The following is a 24,241-nucleotide window of genomic DNA, read 5'->3' as shown; positions in this document are numbered from 1 at the left end:
TTTGCCTCTTCCTCCTTGTGTGCATCTTTAACCACTAAAGATGTGTCTGTTTGCAAGAGGAGATTTACCCTTTTTTTTTTTTTTTTTTTTTTTTTTTTTTTTTTTTTTTTTTTTTTTTTTTTTTTTTTGTGGCTGAGAGGAAAAGGAGCTGGACAACCAATACTGACTCAAATTGCTGTAAAAAAAAACACAGCAAGAAAAATCCCATCCCAGTTTGCCTGCCATCTGCTGCTCTTGCTTTTGAGGATGGTTCAGATGGAAAATATATGGTGAATGGTCATGACTCCTATTTTCTTCTGGCTGTTGTAGCCATCAGAGCTGGAAATGTCATACAGAGCATTTTGCCTAACTGCCCCCTGTGAGGTTAGGATAACTTCTGAGAGAATATTGTTATAGATCTTTTGTTTGTTTCTTCCTGGAGAAGTTACAAATGACTCATGCTCTGGGGCATTTGCTACCACCATAAGGAAACTGTCCAACAATGTAAGAAGCTTCAGTGCTTGATTTTTTTTCCCCCAGATCTTCAGCCTGAGGCAGGATGTAAAATGTAGGAAAAGAGAGAGTTGAGCTCCTTTTAGTGATGAGTCCACACTGAGATGTTTTTGTAGTATTGAAACATGAACTGTAAATCATCTCATTGAGGATGAGTTAAATAGAGGGAAAACACTGCATCATCAATTCATAATTTTCCAAAGAGTAAAGAAAGATGAAAAACAACAAGGTGTAAACTTGTAAAAATGTGTTTAAATTGGTATCTTTGAAATAAACTTGTTCTTATTTTTGTAAGACAGGAAAAACACCTGGTTTTAGAAATAATTGCTACAAATATTATTGAAAATTACTTGGGGAATCAGGTTGTTTTATAAGGAATGCCAGCGGGTTTGATTTCTTCTCCCAACCACCAGGCAAGTGTCTGTAATCTTTCCTTGGGGACTTTTCAGGAATGTTTGGGATCAAGCACACCAAGTAAACCATGTGTCTTAAATCTTCTGGCCTTTGCTTTTTGGCCTTTTTTTGTTGCTTTCTTTATGAGCTCCGGGGTTTTTGGAGGGATTTTTGTGCACAGGGTAGGTGGCGTCTCTGTGCCAGCCGTGCTCAATCCCAGGCACGCAGCTTCTCTGGGAAACGTGGGGCTCAGAGGGACCATGAGCTAATCCGTGCTGCTAAAAGGTTTAGTCCTGTCTCTGTGAAAATTGAGCACTGTAATTCTTCTCTGCTGCTGTTGTTGTTTTTAACCCGGTCTGATTTACCCATCCCTCCAGATGACTTTGAGGAGAAAAAATGCTCTTAGCGTTGTAGGTTGAGTAACGAGAGTAAATTGCTTTGCTGCTGAGAACTCTACAGGGAAGGGTGTAGGAGGGGAGGAATTTTTGGCTGCAAAAAAATTGGTATCTCTTGAGAAGCCCTGCCTATCTGAGTTGTAGTTTTTAAATGGTGCATTTAGTCAGAGTTCGTGCCTGTGCTTATTAGCTTTGGCAAGTTGTTGCTGTGTTTTGGGGTTGCACAGGGAAGGTTTGTCAAGGCTCCTGGGATGATGAAGACAACAGTTGAATTTTTTCGTGTGTCCTTGCTCCGTGACAATACTTGGAAACACTTGTTGTCTTGAAAAGGTGTGGCAAGAGGATCTGAGCAGGAAAATTCTGGAATGATTCAGCCTGCAGAGGTGTCATTTGCTCTAGCCAATGCAGAATGGGCTTGAACTAAAAATAAGCAAAAAAACTGCCTCTTAAACTGCTGTTAAAACTTGATATTTGTGTTCAGCACTCAGGTAAATGCGAGGAGGACTCTGTGCCCACACAGAGCTTTTGCTATTCCGTATTGGCACCTGCCAGGTACCAGAGTGTCACCTTGGGTGTCACCCTGGGGCTGGCACTCAGAAGTGACTGAGAGCAGTCAGTGTCTGCCCGCAGGAGCTGGAGCCCTGCTCTCTGCCTGTGCTTTTGTTGTGCTGAACAATGAAACCTGGTCATGGCTGAGCTCTTGGAGTGCCTGTGCAATAGCAAACAATACTCTGCCACCACACAAAACAAAACTGAAATAATGTGGCAGTGATTGGCTGCAGGTTTTCAATGCAGGAGCATCACTCTGATGCTGGTACACAAACTAGCACTCCACAAGTCACTAGAGGCCTCTAAATCTCTGTAGTACCCTTGTTAGTAGATGCCTGGGGATTTGTTGTTATTTTAAGATTTTTCTATTTCAGCACTATAAAATAGGGCACAATTTAACTGAAGGTGAAAATAACTATTATATATATATATATTGTTAATATCTGCTTTGTTTTTCAGTTGTTTATACTGTGTGGAAGATGATCTCTTATCCAAAAGGAGATGGTTTACTTTGGCTTCTCTTGGAGAAGCACAACCATGTATTGATTGATACAAGAAAATATCAAGAATACAAGAAATACAAGAAAAGAGAAGTTGTGACTGCCATGAGTTACTTGTAACATAACTTTATATATCTCAATTTACCTTACAGTTCCCTGGTTGATACATCATTTAAACTGACTGGTTTTATTTTCCTTGTTGGCCTTTGATTTCTTATTTAACTTCTTGAAGGAAGCAATTGAAATTTTCAACTGCAAAACATGTGGACAATAAAGGAGACCTCCATCAAAAACTACATAAAACACTGGCTAAGGTTCTTAATTTTTTTGGGAAGAGCCTGAGTAGCAGAGGATGGTAGCTGAGTGAACATCAAACAAACATCAAACATCCAATTAGCAGAGAAGGCAGTTCTCAGATGTAAAAGAGCAAAATCTGATATAATTTTAAAGTCAAGGGAGATTTCAGAGCAATTTATGATCTTCTCCTTCACTTCTGAGAAAAATTCAGCATAGCTTTCTTTTTACCTCTTTCAGTATGGTTGGAAAGACACACATGGGGAAAGGCCAAACTACCACTAGTACTAAACTACTCTCCAAAACCAGATCTATCTTTATCTTCCCAGTGGAAAATACAAAAAAAATGAGACTCCATTCCTTTTTTCGTGTGTTGTGGAACTGGACTAATGCCATAAAGACAATTAGAAAGTGTTACTTGAGATGCACGTGTAGCTACCACACTTACGATATTTTAATAAAAACTGTGTTTCTGTTCAATATCATCAGTGCTTGGTTGAGGGAATGCAAATGGTCTTTAGTCTGAACAGGTGCAAGGTATGTGTTTATTAAGTTGATTTGATCTTTTTAAAGAAAAAAGGAAAGATCCTGCATTTCCTCTGGGTTTCTGTTTTGTTGCTGTACTCAAAATTGCAAAAGAGAAATCAGTTTGGAAATCTGAGCTGCTGTAATCTTCTGCTCTCTGAACATTAAAGCACTTGTTCAGGTGAGGCATTATAAACAATTGACATAGTTGGAAGTAAATGAACAAATATTCAGAGATAGGTCTATTTTTGTGGTTTTGGAGTGCCCTAATTGTAGTTGTATTTCTGTTTCAACATTTTATTAAATTTATATTACCTCTGTGAGGTTGGATGATGGGGAGACAATCCAGTAAATGCCTTCTGGATGGGTAACTGTTATCTGTAGATCAGCACTTCTGGTTTATGTTCTCTTTGTGGGCAATAGGTGAAAGTGATTTAGAACTATATGAGAGTACTATGTCTGCATTTGTGATATACCATACTATATGATAATTAAGGCTCTCTTCCTTGTTTTTAATAAATATGATTCATAAATGAGAGCAACATTTTATTTTAAAATAGAAAGGCCTGTAATACAATCCCAGGTCAGCTGTGGCTCAGAGCACAGGGGTGAAGGGTGGAGGAAATATCCAACTGAACTCTTTAAAAACTGTGGTCTTAAAATACACAGAGGATTCACATAAGTGAAATTATATGCATTACAGAAATAGAAATCTATTTGATATTGCTGTAAAACTTCTTATTGACTTCCTTCACTTGTTCACTCTTGTCTGTGTCATACCTTGGAGAAGACTCTCCTTTTGTTCTATATATTTGACATTAAGCATCCTGAATTTTATCAGATCTCCTCATGCCCTTCTCTCCAGCACACATTGCAGAGCTCTTGATGCTTGCAGACACAGTGTGCATGACATATTATCTTATTTAGGAAATTCACCTTTGAAGATTCTGCTCTAATAATAAATTAGCCAAATTTGACTCAGTGGAGTTTGGGTAATTTGGGTGTGGAGAAAATATGTGAAATTAACCTAACAAAATTCCTTGGATTTGGCTTTGTAATTGGGTGTAGCTTTATTTTTGAGGCTGTGATTATCTCAATATTAGTAAAAAACATGATGCTGTGAAAATGAAAAGGTATCTGGAACAAAGATACTTAAAAAATCTGACAATTCTCTCTTGGAGCTGCTCTTCTGGAACTGCTGCAAGAGCCACTGAACACTTATAAAGTTTTTGTTTATATATTGGGGTAATACCAAAGGTCAAGCAGCTGGAAAAAAAGGGTTTAGAGCAAGCCCAAGTTAAGCAGACTAAATTCCTTGGCATTACAACTTTACTTTAGTTTTAATTGAAGATACACAAAGTAGCAAACTTTCTGGCTTCAACCCATTTACTCAGCTAACAAGACTAAGTCTAAGCCAGTGTGAAATTAACCCACAGAAGAGATTCCATCTGTCTTCAAGGTGTGCTTTACCCAGTGCTTGGTCAGAGCAAGAAACTCCTTTGGGTGGTGGGATGCAATGCAGCCCCTGGGTGAGGATTTGATGGCTCAGTCTTAGCCCAAGGACAGTCCAGACTGATTCCAGTGAGAAATTCTCTCTGCCATCCCTTTTTCCAGAAGTATCTGTGAGTGTACAGACACTCACACTCTCTTCTGGATGTGTGTATATATATATATTCTACATTTATATATAAATATATATATTTATTTGTACATGTAGAATTAGTATATATATACATTTATATAAATATTTAAATATATATGTATACTTCTGTACTTCTATGCACATGCTTCTCTTTATATACTGTATATACACACACACACATGTTCTATGGGTGATGTGTGTGACAGGGCTCATCCACATTCCCCAGGATATGACCCCATGTTCATTTTGCCACATTGCTCATGCTCTGATGTTCCTGATACTGCACAGAACTCAGAGGGAGAGGTGTTTCCTCCTAGGAAACTCATTTGCTTTGCCTGTAGGCAACAATCCACTCCACTGCAAGGTTTTACTCCACACTTTCCTCATGTTTTATTCTCTTACACTGTTACACTGGCTGTGCTCGTTTGTGGGGTAATAGCTACAGATGTTCTGTCATGGGATTGTTCTGTAAGGACAATTAATGGAGTTGGGTTTTAGGCTCTGGAGAGCTGCTCAGTAATTGGATAGTTTCTGGTGTCACAGGCAATACAATATGGCACAGTGCAGGCTTCATTGTGCAATATCTGATTTTCAGATCAAACCTTCAACTAGAAGTTTAAAGTTGGTTCTTAGACTTTGGTGGTACCAGTGCAGAGAAGCTGCTTTCTGATTAGTCTCACCTAATAAAATATATTAATGTGAAAGATGTAAATGGTTTAGTCTTGCTCTGGAAAGCAAGAAAATGCCTGTCTTTAATTTATTGCTCTGGAACATCCTTAAAGGGAACTCAGAGGAACAATTATTTTCTGGACCTTTTTTTACAAAGCAACAAAATCTTCTAAACCTCCCTTTACCCTACTCTCCTTCAAGACCTTCCCTTCTCCTCCAAATCAGCATTTAAACCACAAAACTGATCAATAAAACTTATTTTATTCTGCATTAGAAGGTGAAGACATTATTAACCAATTATACCTATATCAGTTTTTATAAATATGGAAATGTAGATGGTGGTATAACTACTGTATAGTTACTTTTTTATGAGACTGAATGGTATTTAAGCAGATCATTTTCTCACTAGACTCAGCTTTCTTCAAGTATCAGTTCATTCTTTCAGAGACAAGAACTTCAAGAAACCATAAAATCTGTGTAAATTAATAAAACTGTGAACCTGATGCAGGTATATAACGCTTCTATAAAACTTTTATAGTAAATTGGTTAGACTGTTATTGAATCCACTCAGCACAGATGCTGATGGAAGGCTTCCTTTGGTTGCTAATATATTTGACAATCTGTAGTGCATTTATGAGCAAAGAATGCAAACAGTGTAACTCTCATGTTCTGGTTTGGGTGGCAAATATTAATTGCAGTATGGTAGTAAAAACCCAGGACTGTAGGTTTTCTTCCTAAATCATCTTTTCTAAAATGATGTGTTCTTTGAAAGGTAAACATCAGGATGATCTTACCACCCTAATATACCCTGTGTATGGGAGATCAGTCCACATGAGAGCTCAAAGAAATATATAAACATTTTAACAAAAATAAATACCTACTTTCTAGGCCCACATAATATTTGCCAGGCTAGCTTGCACTCAGAGACCACTTTAAAAATGTAGAAAACATTGACAGTTTTTGTTGGATGTGCTTGAAGATAAATAGAGCTGTTGAAAAAGACACTTAGACATTTAAGTGCAAGAAGCCACACTTGGGCTTTTAGCATACATGTATGTCTAAACTGTGAAAATGTGAAAGCAAAGGTTATGATTCATAGGGCAATGGTTTCTTTCTATACCAATTTTTTATTAGCATATGAAGTAGAGGAGCTTACTCCAGGTATTCCCCTTGAACTTGATTTAAACCGCTGGCAGCTCTCTAACACTAGGAGCTGTGGTATTTTGCCATGCATCATACCCCTCTACTTGTTATTACTAAATTGCTTGCTTATACCTTGTGATGGGTCCTTCAGTTTCTCATAAATTAATAAGGCATCTGTGAATATTTGCAGGCAGGTTTTAAAGCTCTGAATCTGCTCCAATACGAAGACTTAAAAAAAAAAAAAAAAAAAAAAGAGAGAGCAGATAAAGCAAGATTTCTTTTCCTTACAATGTTCCTCCAGTATGAAGCAAAATATTATTAATCTAGACTGCCTGCTACTTTCATTTACCATGTAGCTGCTCATGGGATTACAGGCACAAAGGTTTCATAAATTTCAAATGAAATATGAACATTTGTTGTCAAAATACTGTTAAGCTATAAAAGCTCTGCTAGTAGTCGTCCTGCTCTTTTATTGTAACATTTATATCCGTGGGCGTTAGTGTGTTCTTGGGTCTGAAGGGGAATTTTTCCCCCCTCTTTATTTTTTTTTTCAATGATTTTCATCCAGGTGACAGATAACAAGGCAGGGGATTGGAAAAGACATACTTCTCATTTTTCAGACTATGGCAGATCCTTTCTGTAATTATGTGGCATTGCAAGGACCTTATCTAAGTAAGCATAGCACCTTAGATAAAATTTAGCATAAAGCTGCCTGGAGAAGCAGGCAGAACCCTTTTTTTTTTTCCTCAAAAGTGTAGCAATGTGTCTGTCCTGTCTGCTTCCTTCCTCTCTTTGTGTAGCACTCAGCCCAGTGGTGTTATTTGACATGGCACTTGTCATACAGCATGGGGGAAATAAAAGATGGAAAGATAAGGGACACGTGTATCTCTCTGCTGCTTAATGTCTGGATGTTTAGAGTCACAGAGCTGTGCCACTAAAGCTTTTACCTGTGTGAGCAGAACCTGTCCAACTTAATAGTCAATAGAATTCTTTATGAGAATAGCGCTATGTGCATAAATTGTGGTGTTCAACTCTACCTGAAATTACAGGGAGCTTGCTCAATGTATAGGTATTTACAGAAATGAATATGTTCAGAAATCCAAACACAGAAGTCTCTGCTTTTAGACATCCAGATTATAAATTTTTATTCATAATGCAGCATTAAAAATAGGCTAAATAATTCAGATTCTACTTTAATAACACCACTTAAAATACTACAGTCAATACAATTTACTTAGAATTTTTATTAGAAGATATGTATAGGGTGCTAAAATAGTCATTCATTCTTTGTCCAAGGTATAAGGAAGGTTTCTATACTGTGAAAAACGATTATGACATGTTAAAACTGTGTAATAGTAAGCAGACACTTTTCAGTGCTGATGGGTGAATTCTGGAAATGCTCTATTTATTTTCTCTCTATTGACTAGTTGCATTCAGGCAAGACTGCCAGTGCATTGACTTGGAAAACAACTGAGACTGAACAATTTCAAACCATTGACATTATACTGCTTCATTTGTGAACTGCATTGCTTCTGCATGCACCAGTTACTTTTTTATGGAGTGCCTGCATGTTTAGGAAGCTTTCAAAAAAGGAGAGATGTAAGCTGGCTTAGAAAGAAAGCTGTCTGTTTTATCAATTTTATGTTTATAAGACCACCAAATAAAACAGGCTGGCAGTTTTAAAAAATAAAGTCATGTAGCAGTTCCTGGATCTGCTCTTGCATGCACTTTGATGCAGTATTTAAAAACAAAAAAAATAAACTAAGAAAAGGAAAAGTTTATGGGTTTAAATTTTTTCCATAGAGAATTATTTTCAGCTTTTGAAACAATATAATTTCCAGCTGCTACCTTCAAGGCAACTTTTGTCAAGAATTTTGTAGCACCAGAAAAAATGAATGAGAAATTAATTTGCGTTTGAGATTTAATTTGTGTCTCTGACTGTCTGTCTCCATCACGCTGATCAAGCTTCTTTGTTACCAATTCACATCACTTCTTACTAGCATCATTTCTGCTACACTAGTGTCGGCTTTGTCTGGAAAAGCACTGTGATTGTGAGGAGTGTTTTCCTGTGTTATTGTGACCAATGTTGTCTTGCGCTGAGATCTGGAATAGATCAACTCACCAGTGACTGGGAATTCCTGTGTGATGAGCTGAATGCCAGGGCTGTGTCCTGCACAAGCCCCAGAGCCAGAATGTGAGCAGTCCTGGTTACAGCTCTGCTTAATCCCTTGTGTCCTGCTGTATGAACTCACCATGGGTTATTTAAGTGTCCAGTCTCCAAATGACACTGTATGTTTATTCATACTTTTTTTCCCCATATCTGATCTGTTAATTAAGCAAGAAAAAGGAGGAAAAAAAGTCCTCCTACTAAGGATATTCCTCAGGGAACCTTTGGCCTCTGAGGTCTCTACTGAGGCTTACCCTTTCCCAGACTAAGTCGAGATGAGCAATGCAATCAAAACACTTGTAATAAAGGACTTGTAAGAAAAATACTGTTCCTTCTTTCTCCTGACAAAGACAAGGCAAAGTCACACCAGCCTCCTGCTCCTACAGCCACAGCAGCACTGACAAAAGCTGCTAAAAGCTCACATCTTTGTGCCCACACTGTGCCCACAGCGTCCCCTGCTTCCCTCAGTGATTTGTTATAGCTGTAGTTGTTTGCGATTGAGGAAATAATTCTGCTTATCTTGTTTATGATGATGCATAGGAGCCCTTCACACTCTCCTAGCAGCACCACTGGTCTCCTGCTAAGCAGAATAAAACACAATACTGGGTGGTGAAGACAACTGGAATATGCTTTTTGTAGCCCAGCAAGCAATGTGATTCCTTATACACCTGAGGACAGTTCCCACTGTGTAAAAACCATTTTTTTTCTGCTCACCTTCTTGAGGGAAGACATGTTTTTACTGTACTTTGTACTGTAAAGAAGTTTGTTTTTACACCCTAAGTAGGTAATTGACTGCTTACACTGTATGGACACTTTGCATTCTGTTGGACGTAATGCATAAAGCCTGTTTTCATGAGAGAATGTGAACCACTGAGTTATCACCTACCCATTTTGAAAGATACCAGGGACCTTTAAATGATGGATTATGAGCTAATTCTCAGTATAGAGGTTGAACTTACTGTCTCTGGCTAGAAATGAGAATATTGCCAACTTGATCAAAATGGAGGTCAGTGATATGATGGCTGCAGTTCCAGCTGTGTAGACTTTTCACTTCATTATGAGATGCAGAAATATTTAAACTCTGTCATTTAGAAACTCCAACATGTGTCATCTTTTTTTATTAATTTACCTGCCCACCTGTGAATGATTTTCCTACCTGCTGATGGCAGTTATTCTTTGTGTAAGAGAGATGGAGCCCAAATATTTGCGTAGAGACTGATATTCCTCTGATTTGCTTTTGGCTTCGGCCTCTCCTTTACTGTGGAAGGAAATGTGGGCACAGGAGCATAAAGGAAGCTGTGATGGTCTTTGCCAGGCCCCAGCTCTGCAGAGCTGGGTGCCCAGAACTCGAATTTCTCTTCCCCAGACCTGTGCCACAGGGGAGGATGCACCCACTGTGTGCTTTGGATACACATCCTGCACCAATGCTCATTCATGCTCTGTTGAAGACATTGGCTTTTTGCAGTCAAAGGTTGTGGCTTTCTGTCAGGAAGCTTTCATAGGCTTATTGACTGCACTTCATGGGCAGCGTTTGATACTTTGCCAGGGATCAGATGTTGCATCTTGTTTTCAAATTGTTGACACAACCCACCTCAGGAGTGACTTGGATCTATGTCCTGGGAGAGCCACTGGAGAAATCTACTGCATTCAGAGGTCAAATTTTATTTACCCTGTGGCACTAGATACTGAAATACCACACAGTTTCATGGGTTTTTTCTGTATGGATGAAGATGCATGAGCCACATGGACTTGATGTAGTTCATGCAGTTCTGCTGCTGTTGGTGGGTCGGAATTTGCCCAAATGGGGTCAGGTGTGAGTCATTCTTGGCCATGAAGGGACTGTCCTCATGGTCAAGGCACAACTGCACAATCAGGTGTTTCCTATACTAGCCAGATGCTTCTCCCATGTTAAACCTTCCTCCCAGACATGGTGTACTTTTTAGGAATTAACATTAGAATGGGGCTTTTTCTTTTTCACATCTTGTCGAGAAAAGGAAATGAAGAATCTCACTGCTGTCATTGAGAAAATACATTATCTCAGAAAAATGTGCTGTAGGCTATAACTCTCACCATATGGCTCTTGCTTCATCAGTTGAAGAGAACTGTTTGTGAAATCGTGGGCTTGTTTTTTTCTTCCTGTTTTCTGATCCTGCCCAGATAGTTTTCAGTGCTTCCAAATATTTATATTCTGATAGGCTGCCTTGTGAACTTCTCAAGCACATTATAATGGCTTCAGAAACAAAGGCCATTAGAGAAAGAAAGGGCAGGCATGAACTGAAAGGCAAATAACATCTTAAAATATGTAGAGGTAGGCTGTAAATGAGATTGGTTCACCAGGACTCTCTTTTGAAATATGAAGATAAACTGCCCCTCTGACCTCTGACGAAGTTACGTAATTATTTGGGAAGGTTTATCTCTGTGTCATTTCACACTTTTCTCCTGTTAGTGCCACTCTCTTACTTCACATTAGGAAAAAAAAAAAAAAAAAAAAAAAAAAAAAAAAAAAAGCAAGCAAGCGAAAGCCTCTCTGGCTGGTTATCTGAATGTGGAATCCGCTGCTGAAAAGACCCTGGCCCTCCTGTTAACACAATACTTTTATCCGGTAATCACAGCCTGCGGGAGACAAAATAACAATTCATCTGGAAAACGAGATTAACTCATTTAAGTTAGGCAGTGATCACAGAGAGAAACACGTTGGTGTTATCTGTCTGAACGAAAGCATACAGATTGGAGGGCCATTCCGGTTCAGAGGGTCCATGTAGCAGGCCCAGCTTGTTGAAAGTAATTGGACCCTGTCAGAGTATGCCTTTGTGAGATATGGATATTACAATGGAATTCTATTAATCTCTGACAAATCCCCTCTCATCTGATAAAGGCTGTATACCTCTGCTCTTCATTACAACGACTGGCTCACCACTGCTCTGTGGGGACTGCTGGGGCTGGGCCCCTGTGCCTGTGTCACAGGTGAAAGGTGCTGCTGCCCCTTCTGGGGGTCTGTTAATCTCTGTAGTGCCAGGACTGCTGCTCAGTGATTTGCTCACATTTTTATGAAGTTTTCTCTTTAGGTTATTTTCAGAGGGAAAACAAAAACAACTCAACAAACCCTTATTTTTCTGCTTAGGTATCCTAAATACTTTTGTTTTCTTGCGTTATCAGAGTTATCATTGGTAAATGTAGGCTGAAATAATACACTGTTTACAGCATTTGTATTGTCATCTAACCTGCTTCTGATGCAGAAAGTTACAGGGATATTATAACTCTTATAAATACCTCTGTGCTTAAAATATTTGTATATTGAAATCATGGGAAGAACAGAAAATGCACTGGTAGCAATGCATTTAAGGATGTCCTGGAGCACTTACCATTTTTTGTAGCTGCTAACATGTTGGGGCCCTGATTCATGGCTTAACCTCCTAAATTCTCCAGTAGTAGCAGTAAGTATAATAAGATGTGGAGCAAAAACCACAGATAAGTTGTGGCAAGTTATTGTGGGAAAGAGAGGAGAGAAAAGTTATGTCCTCCCTTCATTTATGTCACTCTGTTCCTCAGTACAATTCTTTAACTTTTTAGTTGCAATTATTTCTGCTTCCTAATTTTGTTGGTACTATCCTAGCTTAACTTGGCCTTATTTCTCCTGAATGTCAGAAATTGTGTGGAATATCTGTATTCTGACCATTTACACAATTTCATTTTTTTTTTTCTTGATACAGTCTGAGAAAGTCGTGTATAAAGAAGTTAAAACAGGATACTATTTCTTTTAAGTAATAAAGTTAATAAATACAGCATTTTATCAGGAGGAACTGAAGAATCCAGGTCTGCTTCTTCCTCTGTGGTATGAAACCATCACTAAAGGGAAAGGCAGCTCCTGGATGGAGGTGCCTTAAGGAACTGGGAATCTGTGAATGGTAAAATCTTCCTTTCTCAGGCAGACTTTTGTCTAAAAGGCTTTGCTTTGTCACTGGAACAGATCAACAGTAAGGCCTCATTCCTGTTTGTAAATGCCCACAATGTGTGACTACACTGAGCAAAGGATACTTTTTCTATAGAAATTAAACGCTTCTTGTCCTTCCCTAAGAGAGGACACCCAGCCACAGCCCAGCTGTACATGTCTTGGGGAACAGTCATTTGTAATAATGTTGGTAGGAAAATTTTGACAATATTATCTTTAAAAAATCAAGGTAAGTGTTAACTCGGAGTTGTTTATCAACAGCTTGGGCTGCTTGTTTGCCCCTGTACACACATGTGAAATACAACTAAGTACAAGAATGATTAAAAGCATTAAAAGTACTTTTAGCATTTAAGTCTCCTGTCATTAGATATATAATTTTAATCAGAGGAGAAAACTATTATTTTTTTTTTAGATATGAACACAAATGGATTTCTGGTGGGTTATGTTTCCTAAAATGTTCTGCAATATTGCTTTTAATAAATGCTCAAAAATTCATAAGTCATTTTTCATACTAAAAATATCTGTCTGCTTTCCCCAGAAGATACAATGTGGCAAAACCACATGGATTTCTGATTCCTTTTCTGAAGTAGAGTAAGAAACACTTAAAAAGTCAAATGCAGCCATCCCATATCATCTTAAAATATAACCTTTGCAATATACCTAAGTCTCCTTCATGGTATTGTACACACATTTAGCAATAGAGAGGGAGAAACAGTGCAAAAGCCTTCAGGTAAGTTAGATGGAGTTCAGCATTAATAGCTGAAATATCAGTTAGCAAGAGATATAACAGCATTTTAGTTTTTGGCTTACAGTTGTAATAATACCATCTTCCAAATTTCTGCTCATTGACTCACCCCAGGTAAGTACTCTTTGATAACTGAGGAGCTATCACACAGTTGTATTTTGGTTTGAGTTTTTCATTATTGGCAGTCTTGGTGGGAAATGCAGGTGAGGAGATCTCACACTATGGGAATTGTACATTGCACTTGCAGTTTAATAGGCCCCACATCTATTTTAATGCCTGATGTCTTTTTTTAGTTAGAATTAGTTTTGCAAGCCTGACTTAGTGGATGTGAGGAAGATCACTATTTTACAAAGGCCAGCAGGATCAATCTCTTTTATGGTCACTGCTTAAATTTACTTGCTGTCCTCACAAACCCATAAACTAAGACTCAAGTTTTGCTAAATACAAATGTCCCCCTGACTGTTACAGAAATTGGTAGCCACGTCCAAATCCAAAGGGGGAATTACCCTACAAGCATGGAGTAAAATCAGATTTCAATATTCTTAAAGAAGGAAGCATACAATCAATAACTGAATTCAAAATAATTTTACCAAGGGCACAGCCTTACAAAGAAGTTATTCCTTTGCTACTGTGGCAGGAGATTTTTATTAAACTCAATTTAAGTTAATTTCTGACAAGGGCTACCTTCTCTTCTTGAGGTTAGCCTTGCTTTTCCTTCACATTTGCCCAATGATTGGCTCTTGTTTTATTTCCCATGGTCAGGCACCTCATGTGCCACCTCATCTCCTTTCTCAGCAGTGACAGAGCCACGAGAGAGTTTCATCTGTACATAGCCCTGGTACAGCAGTCAAATGAAATACGGTCACAGAGAGGGAAACAAAAACATGGATTGCAGAAAGTTTTGCCAAAGTACTTAAATTACCAGGAATTTGTACAAAACCCAAAAATACGAGATTGGCAGTCCAATAACATGGTCTGTGTCAATTGGCATTTCCAGGCAGGACATCATTAGAGATGCCCAGGTTTGCTAGAAAATACGAAGATAAATACATTTCCAAACTGCTAAAAAACTCCAGCTATGGCAGTTGCTTCATATATAACTTCTTTTAAAATCCATGTGAAATTTGTAAACACAGTTCCCAGCCTTCAGAACCTTCATGGAGTACTTGGTGTGAAGGTTTGGTACACAACAGTTGTTAAAGTTTGACCATCAGATGTGTTTGGGTTATTTTAAGGGATGTTGGCAAGTTAAAATTACAGTGAGTCTATCATATGACTTTTAGTTCAAAAGTTGAGGGAAAATTGCATGATCATAGTATGTTGGTGAAGGGAGCTTTTAAATGTGATAAATTTGTATAATGTAGTTCTGTTGTGGTGGCTTTAATCATTCATGTAACACAGTTGTGTATTTGGTGGCAAAACACATAGTTTAACAAACATAATCAGTTTCAAAGAGAAAGTAGGTGCATGTATTAAGAGGCTATCTAAATATATTTGAAGCCAGTTTTTTTATCCTTTTTTGTTAGCAGTGCACCAATCAAATATTTATTTACAGGGATTTTTTTTTTCCCAGTGAAACATTGCATGTGCGCCTTAGTTGTTCTTGATTTTGTTCATTTTAAGCACGTTTTCACTAAAGTGTTCTTCTTCAAGCTATTCTCAATTCAATTTGAAGTGAAAGGTTTCTCAGTTTGAGTAATTTACATATAAAAGCTTTACTGTACATTTTATAAAATGACTGTGTTCAGAAAACAACCATTTCTATTTAACAATATTGTTATTCCACAACCTGAGGTGCTCTCCTCACTGTCTTTTGCTTTTACTAACAGTATTTGTTCTTGTCTTAATTTTAAATTTTTTAGTGCCTGAAAATGTATAACTTCCCCCTTTTTTGTCCTACTATACTGAAGTGACTAGAGACCTCCTGTGATATGTGATGTAAGATTAAAAAAATGGTTTTTCTGTCAATGTAGGAGTGACACTCAATTCTTTTGAGATTCTCCTCTCTTGTTTTATTTATTTAAGTGATAATTGTTGATGGCAATTTTGAACTTAAAATCATTGCTTTCCATGCTGAATTTTAAAATGATTCTTTGCTTTTTATTGTTGTCTGTAAATCCCCAGCAACCAGCCCTGAGCCTCTCACTAGTTCATCATCTCTTCTTTTAGAGGAATATAGGAACATATGCAACATTTATGAATAACATGCTGTAAAGAGAGGCAGCTGAGGGTAGTTCAGATTGGACCTTGGATCAAAATGAGATCTGACCATATAAAAGTACACAGGGTACCTTAGTGATATTAAAAGATGATGCTATTCCAGAAATCAGTGCATTTTAATTATTTAGGAATTAGTTCATTAAGTTTCTCCAGTTGCATTGCAAACTACTTAGTTTGTAATATTTTTCTATTCAATACAGTAATTAATTTCATTTGAAAGCAATAAACCTCTATTATAAAGAAAATCCATAAAGCGACTTTAGATTTAATGTTTTGTTCTCAGGAAAGATACTGGGTATAAAGCTTTATTTCTTCAGATTAATCATTGATGAATCTTCTTTTTTTTCTACAGCAATAAGCAAATGCCAAGTAATGTTTGCTGGCAGATGAAAGATTTTGTACTTTGCAAAGTTTGGCTTATCACCACTGCATGATCTTATGAAATAAACTGAGCTGCAGGTCCCTAGTGCTCAGGAAGCATTCAGCCTGTTCAATGCCATTCATACTGGGGTAGTCAGAAATGCTATTTTGTACCTGTGCATCACAAATGGAAATCACCATAAGTAGTCTGGTGATCACACACAGCTGCCAAAATGCTGTTAAATATGAAGATTTTTGAGTCTAAAAAGACTTTAATAGATTTTGGAGAGATCTTTCAGAGTCTTTAGACTGATTTATTTGTTTGTTTTGGTTTGTAGAATTAAAAGTGTATTGGATCGATTTTGTACTTTTTTTATCAGATCCAGTACATTGTGTTTATTTGGGTGTAATTATCAGATTGAATGGGAATGTTTCTCTTAAACAAGGAGCAGCAATTTTCTGCATTAAAATCTCTTTACGTGTAGGTTTTATCATAAGGCCGAAATTACCTTTGCATGTTTTTAATCTACTCAGTTACATTTATTTATTTACCTCCAGTTTTAAGGAGGGGAGTGGGGTTTGGTATCAAGAGAAGTAGGCTGAGAAGTGAAGGCAGATGATATCTTAGCATTCTGCAACTTGTATCAGTCCCTCCAAGCTTACCAGCTATTCCTTCCTGTGTGAGATAACCCTCTGCCCCAAAGAATCACAAACTTTCTGCTCCCTGTAATTCTGTTGTCTTAGTTGCTGAAACAGCATCTATATATTTTATTTTTTCGGAGATACTCGGGCAGAGTAACAGAGGGCCTCATTAAGGGCATCTGTTATCTTAGTTCATATTTTATTCTGAATTTTAAGAGTGCCTCAACAGAAGGGATTAAGTGAGAAAAGAACAGACCATCTTTTTTTACTGCTCTTCTGCACCAATTGCTCCCAGTGTCAGACGTACCCCGTGATTACTGCTGTGCAAAGCTTTGCAATATGGTTGGTGCAACCACATTTGGCAGTGATTCACAAGTCATTGCAAATATCATTTCACAGCAAATCCTAATGTAGCCTGAAGATAAAAACCATTGTAAACACTGTACGGGTTGAGACTGCTTTTGTGCTGATAAATATTTCCTTAACATTTAGATGAAGATGCTGTGCTTGCTTTATTTAAATACAATTGTATCTGTAATGCCAGCAGAGACATACAGTGGATGGGGAGACTGGCAAGTTATGGAGGAAAGGGGAAACACTTGGAAGTTTTGGTAGGAGTGGAGTGTCCTGTGAAACAATTTGCTTCTCTGAACCTACTTGAGGTTTGCCCTGAGGATGTGTCTGGGACTTGGGCTACTCTGGACTGGGAGATTTGTATCTTTGTGGGGATTTTATATCATGATGAAATGTCCTACCAGAATCTAAACTCATGAGTTTTATTGCAAAGACATGCTCAGAGCAAGGAATCTCTTTGCTTTTTGACATTGTTTCACTGCAAAGCAATGGTCTTCCTTATTATCCCTGAAACTGTTCTGATATATTTGCAGAATCATTGCTAGATCAGGCATTAATGTAAATAGTGCTGTAAATGGACTGACATTGTGCACTGCACTGCAGAGAACTGAAATAAACCCAATTCTTTGGAAGCTGTGGGAAGAACCAAACTTTAACTGCATTTTTGGCCACAGGGTTTCTTTCTCACAGGTACAAATTTTGGTGTGCCTCAGGGCTGAAGGAACTTTAGGCCATGCAACTGCTTGGAGGAGCTGATGAGTGCATCTGTGTTTGGACCCCTGAGCTGTGATACTGCAGAGTGGCTTCCCCTAAATACCGAGTTGTTGAGATTTTGCTGTTGTTTTTTCCCCTCTCTCTCCTCCCATTGCAGAAAAAGAAAGTTTCCCATCTGATTGAGGGATGGTGGGAGGGAATGAAATGGAGGGAAGAGAAACAAATCACCATCTAGAACAGTACAAAGTGAGTCATCTCTATTTTTGTGCTAATTTAAGAAAATGTTGCAATTTTCTGGTATTTTTGGTAACGAGACACTTTCTAGTGAAACCCACTTGGTTGGGATGTACAAGCCTCAGGAGTGCTCTCTCTTATCATGTAGTTAATGCTGTGGCCAATATTTTACTGTCAACATTAATTAGAGGTCTGGGAGGATAATTGGCACGAGATCTGGTGCCCTCCCCTTCTGGAGGATAACAGATTATAGCAGTGAACAGCAAAAGGGCAAAATGCCCCCATTCTAGGGCCAGCTCAAATACCTTAGATAGAGGCAGAGAAAGAGAGACAGGAACTCCAGAAAATCTTTGTGTGTTGAGAGTAACATAGTGCAAACTTTCTTCCAGTGGAGTCTAGATTGTATCTTGGTGGCTTGTGTAAAAATGATAATTTAAAATGTGCCTGTGGAATGAAAATTTGACTGATTCTACAGAATTTTCTTTCACGTTTCCTATATGCTGTTCCAACTAAGGCCACTTTTTTGTTGCCAGAAGGCAATCCAAACTGCATCAAAATACTGACACCATTGCCAAAGGCTCCTTTTTGGTGCATCTTGGGAATAAAAATTGAGAGGAGGAAAATGAAACACCATATAGGTTTTCCTTACTTTTGGGAACTCATATGACATGTACAGGGCATTACTGGGGATACTGGGAGGCAACAGTCCCAATGCTGGACTACTAAATGCTTCCTTATTAACACTAAGGAACAGGATAATTGTATTTTTCCCCCAGATTTCCTACCAATGTATTGGTATCTTGAACAATCAGTCCATGTCCACATCTATCCTTTTTCTTGTTTGTAGTGAGATAAAGTAATATCCAACTCTTTTTGGAAGTACTGTATGTTAAAAGCTCCATGTGTAAATATCAGAGTGTGTTAGTAATGAAAACTTGAAATATAGATGATGATAAAGAAAATGTTAACTGTTTTCAGGCATTTCAGGTAGCATTCTTGTCAAATTCCTTATTTAGTAACTAAAAATATCGCATTTGTACTCTGAAGTCATTGCTGTAGGGAGGTTTCAGAAAATGCAGGCAGTCTTATTGCTATCCCTGGGGTTTAATTGTGCCTATTTGTTTTTAATCTACATATAAATAGTAGTTAGGAATTACTCTATTCCTATTTGTTTCACATCCCATTATAATATAGTGGTGCTGCAACTGCTCTTGGTGTTTCCTCCTCTGTCCAAACCTAATTTGGTAAATTTTAACTGAAATGATGAGGTAGTAAATCTTAGCTACCAGGCACATGAGCAGGTTAAATTACCCAGTGGAGAAGTTGCTTATTTGAATCATGTCCAGGACATGAGAAGCCCGATCCGAAACTATTCATGGCCAAGAAATACTAATTTTAATATATAGCATGATATCTCTGCCTTCTTAATCCTGGAGGGCACGTTAGACAAGGAGCTCTTTCCTAGAGTTATGGCTATGGACAAGGCCATAGAGGGATAGTTTCTTTTAAAATGTCACTGCTTCTTGTATTTTTTTACTACCCTTAGCTTTGTACCCTCGCTGGGCACAAAAGGGCTGCTCCTTCATCCCCCATCCTGTGGTGTTTGGGAATGCTCACTGTGATTCTGTTCCTGCTGCTCTCCAGCCATAGATCCCGTTTCTGTCAAACTCTATTCAGCACAAGTAGAAGTTTCTACTAACTGTAGAAAAAATTTGCATGGAGGGTTCCAAATGTGGGGAAAATTAAATGAAAATCTAAAAATTCTTCTCACTTGGTTTGCTTTAAAACCAAGAAATCTTAATTTTTCTGATGTGTGATGTAATTGGCTTGCTTGTCACAGCTCAATTATGAACTAATAAAATGTCTGAAGTCCTCATCTGTTTTCAGCAAATATTCTGCAGTAGGTTTATCTCATTTGTAGAAGAGCTGTGTTTATAATGGCATGTTTAAAAAATGATCAATTGTGGTTATGGAGAAATTAATTGTAGATACCCAATGGCTAGAAGGAAGAGCTGAGCACACAGTCTCAAAAAATCTAGTCATGCAAATCTTGAAATGATTGTGTTAAATATGTGATGAGCATCTTGGAAATGATGTAAAATTATCTAAAATGATCTCTGACTGTCTTTAATTGTTTCGAGTTATGTGTATTTAAAAAATATAGTTGACATGAAAAAAAAAAATTCTACTGCAAGCAAATAAGAGAAAAAGAGGAATTGGCTTTGGTGGTTTGTTTTCCATGTTTCTAGTGAATAGAAAAAAGGATATTCAGCATTTTAAATGCTGTGATGTGATTTTATTAACTGCCTCTAACCAAGAAATAGTTAAAAGACTGTTCTTGCATCCCTTCTTTTGGAACAAAGCAAAGGCTGACAAATTAATTTATGAGGGTACCAATGTGGATAAGACTTAAACTATTTGTGTAGAATCTGTGCATGGTAGAAAAGATTGAAAAAGGTGACTCTGAATTCTTGGACTTTGGGGGATGATGTGGCTTTATACACTTTTGTTGTTGTTCAGTGCACTGTTTATAAAAGCAAGTATATAAAGCCATATATAAAGTCATATATAACTTTCATTGAGAGATTGCTGGGAGTGGACTCAAGACTTCATAGTGGCTGATTTGGAGCCCAGTATTCAGATATGCTGGGTCCTCATTGTGTGACCCTTACAAAGGGAAGTTATTTGTATTATCCTCTTGGAATCACTTTGACAGGGGTGTTGAAAAGAATTTCAAGTTGTGGGACAGATTTATATCTGATTCCACCTAAATATATTTGTGTTTAGCATCCCAGAAACAGGACTTGCAAAACCAAACTGGGCTGCAGATGGAAAAAGGTGGCTCAGGGTGTGGGGCTGCTCTGAGCAGGTCACTGGGGAAGTGTGAGGGTGGACAGGGAACGCAGGAGGTCAAGGCTTCAAATGTCTGCTGGGTGATGGGCTGTGCTTTCCCTGCTGGTAACTTACAGCTGGATTTCAGGATAGGTAATCTGGGTTATTTGTGCTCACTCTGCCTTCTCCAGGCTGTGTCTCAAGTATTTCAGGGGAGAAATGGCTAAAAATGTTGCTCAGACTGAGAGCGCCTTGGAACAGCGAGACTTCTCCATATTTGAGAGGGAAACGGGAATGAAAGAGGCAAAGAAACCCACATTGTCGAGGAAGTGTGTGAGTTTGGAACCTAATTATACTCCCATTGAATCCAATTGCAAGAATTCCTATTGATTTTAAAAGGAGAATGATTTGGCAACATTTCATCTCCTCACTCTGCACTAGCGAGTGCATAATGGTCTCTTTCAAACCTATTCATTTGTTTCAACCTTTATTGGAGGACAGAGTGCTTACAGCTGGCAGAAGAGGGGGAGAGGAGAGAAGCTGTTTTATTTATAACACAATTCAAATAAAAAAAAGTAAACCAGACCATCACAAATACATTCAGAATTGCAGAAAAACCTATTATTAAGGAATTACAAGGTTTTTGCCTTCACGTTCCAACCAGCTCTTTTTTTTTGTAGCTTTGACATTGCTAAGAGATCTTTTTTTGTAGAAAAAGACAGAAACTTAGGAAGTGTGTGCAAAAGTCTTATTTGCCATTTTGTGTGTTGAAGCTGGGCTTCATGGGAGTGTTATTGTTTGCTTTGGTTTTGCTTGTATTTAGCATGTAGCTTTTAAAAGCCCTTCATGGCTGGAGAGTTTTATTGTAAACATAAAACATTAATTTAAACATTAAAAATTTTACAGCTGCTTTTTAGTACATAAATTTTCACAGACACTCGAAGACGGTGATTTTTGTTTTAATGCTTTCTTTTTTTCCTAACTGCTCTGAAGTTGCATAGAGGGGGGAGAAAAACAGAATACTGATAAAATGCTTCATGTTTAGGTCTTTGAGCTGCAAGGCCGACATTCTTAGCACAGGGGAGAATTCCTGGTAAGTATGGGATAAATATTAGTGCTGCCAAAAAAAGCAAACATTCCCACAGTTGGGATTTTGGGGCAGATCCTTGGTTTTTTTCTCCTTGAACAGTTTTTTTTCAGCAAATCAAAAACATGAGAAAGGAATGAGAAAGGAAGAAGTAAAGCAGGTTAATCTGCTCATGGACTACAGCAGCAGAATATAACACCAAGAGCAGAACTGTTGCTCTTGGTGTTGTTATATGTCCATCACAACAGGGCCTTTAGAAAAGCTCTTTCCACAGCCTGAGACAAAAATAACAAGAATAAAGAAATAAACAAATTATGTAGTATTGGTAATGTTTAGGGTTCTGTGGCAGTACAGGACATACCTGTAAGGTTCCAAAGCAGTGGCTGCCCAGCTGCCCTTCCCTGACAGGGAGTGTTGGTTCCTGAAGGGAATCTGCTCAATTCTCAGCCGTGTAAATGGGAGAAGCTTCACTGGTTTGAGTGGATCTGCAGGATGTTATAATGGAAAATCAGTTGTATGCAGTGAGTAATCTTGTAGGGTTTTTTTTTTTCTATAGCAATACCTGCAGGAATTGAAATTTGTCAGAGATCTGCTCAGGGAGAGTGGCAAAATCAAGTGATATTTGACAAAATTTTGAGCTGTCATAGTAAGTGGTGGAGGAACAGAGCTGGGAGGTGGGGCCATGGGTGCAGTAATGTTCCCAGAAGCAGAACGGATCACTAGTTTTTGCATTATATCAATGGTACCACGTTTTTATAAAAAGAAGTAGCTGGAGGTGCTCAGAAGATTGCAGGTACTGGCCTATAGTTATAATAAATGCTGAGAATGGAAGCACTTAAAGAGAGGGTCTATCATCCTGAGCAGGGTTGAAAAATAAACATACAGTTTTATCCTGCCCTGAGTGTTCAACTATCCAGCTAAAACTGGAAGGCAGATGCTTTTTGTTTTCCAAGTGCTTGAGCAGGAGAGATGAGATGGGCAAGCCAGCTCTGGTGGTGAGGAGAGCCCTGTGTAAATGAAGTGTCTGTACTTCTGGCTTTTTCTTTGATGGAATAATTTGCAGAGTGACTGATATTACCCCTATAGACCTACTAGCTAACTCAATTTCATCAGCAATCAGTCACTTTGAATTAAAAAATCGAAACACACGTATACTGGATATAAGAATACATTCTATGTGTGCTTAATGTCCATTTGGCTTTCATTTAAAGGTGTTATTAAGTCTCCATGCAGATAACTTTTAGTGACACAGCAGATAAGTACAATAGAGAGGCATCTTCAACATACAACAGCATTAACATATTTATCTTTGTGTATGACACAGAGTTGGCTGGATAAGTTGCTGCACAAATGAATTCTGTTTTTCTGCATGTCACTGGATTGGTCTTTGCAAGTCTGGACGAAAACCAAAATCAACAAATTAAGAAGACAACAGTATTGCTTACTTGTTTCAACTTCAAACACAGGAAAAGCACATTTTGAAGTTTCCAGGGACCGTTGAAATGTGTGTTTCTTTGACATTGTTTGCTATTAAGCATGTTTGTGTTACAGAATTTAACAAATCAATCCAGTACTGTTTGGCAAAAAAGGAGCAAAAGCTCCCAAACCATCAGTTTGTTTGGTTCAGAAGGATGGAAATGACTGGCAAAGGCATTTAGTGTGTATTCACCAGAGTTCTTTTATAAATAGTGTTAACTCAAAAAGCTAAGAAATATACAAACCCATTTACTGGAAAATTTCTGGTTTTAAAAATAATTTAGAAAGTGTGGTGGTGGTGGTGCTGTATTAGATCATGGTGGGGGGGTTGGTTGTTTTTTTCAGCTACTAAACAACCCATGTAACTTTGCAGTCATTAATTTTTAAGTCTCTGCCTCTCACTATTTCAAAAATTTGAAGTAAAATTATAATCAGTGTTCAGTGACTCCTAATTTAAGCCAAAATGCAGTTGTGGCACCGCTCACTTGTGTGTCTGCTCAGGTTCGTGCTGATGCAGAGCTTCTGACACTCACAAATCCCTTTGCAATGCCACAGCAGTGAATTCCTCTTTCCCTCTCCTGCCCCTGTGCCATTTAAGGAGCTTGTGCACCAGTTATTAATTTCTCCACTTGTCTTTCAAGCTTGAGTAGCCAACTCCAATATCTGGGAGCGGCTACACGGGAAGTGTTATTCATTAGGACAGGTGGCTGGAGCATGGAATAATCACCATTGCAGATTTATTCCATGGAGGCACAGGCAGAACTGCTCAGGCTCCCAGCACAGGTCAGGGAGGTGGCACGAGCCTTGTAGAAGTCCTGGGTCAGATTGTTCTCTGCAAGAGAGCTCAGGGCCTGGTAAC

General features: G+C 38.2%; 1 protein-coding gene across 2 annotated transcripts in view; it reads left to right on the top strand.

Moving 5' to 3' along the window:
- WWOX (WW domain containing oxidoreductase) overlaps nucleotides 1–24,241 on the top strand; it is a 479,405-nt gene that overhangs the window by 232,113 nt on the left and 223,051 nt on the right. Inside the window, exon 9 of one of the 2 annotated variants that reach the window (XM_083869922.1) lies at nucleotides 2,289–2,345. The exons of the other annotated variant lie outside the window; for it this stretch is intronic. Coding sequence (XP_083726048.1) covers nucleotides 2,289–2,312 — 24 coding nt within the window. The 3' untranslated portion in view covers nucleotides 2,313–2,345. Of the gene's footprint in view, nucleotides 1–2,288; nucleotides 2,346–24,241 lie in introns of those variants that run through there. 2 annotated transcript variants of the gene reach the window in all.

The sequence above is a fragment of the Zosterops lateralis genome (genome assembly GCF_965231275.1).
Source record: "Zosterops lateralis genome assembly, chromosome: 12".
NCBI lineage: Eukaryota > Metazoa > Chordata > Aves > Passeriformes > Zosteropidae > Zosterops > Zosterops lateralis.
Note: the sequence above shows the minus strand (reverse complement) of the source record. Positions and strands in the feature narration are given on the sequence as shown.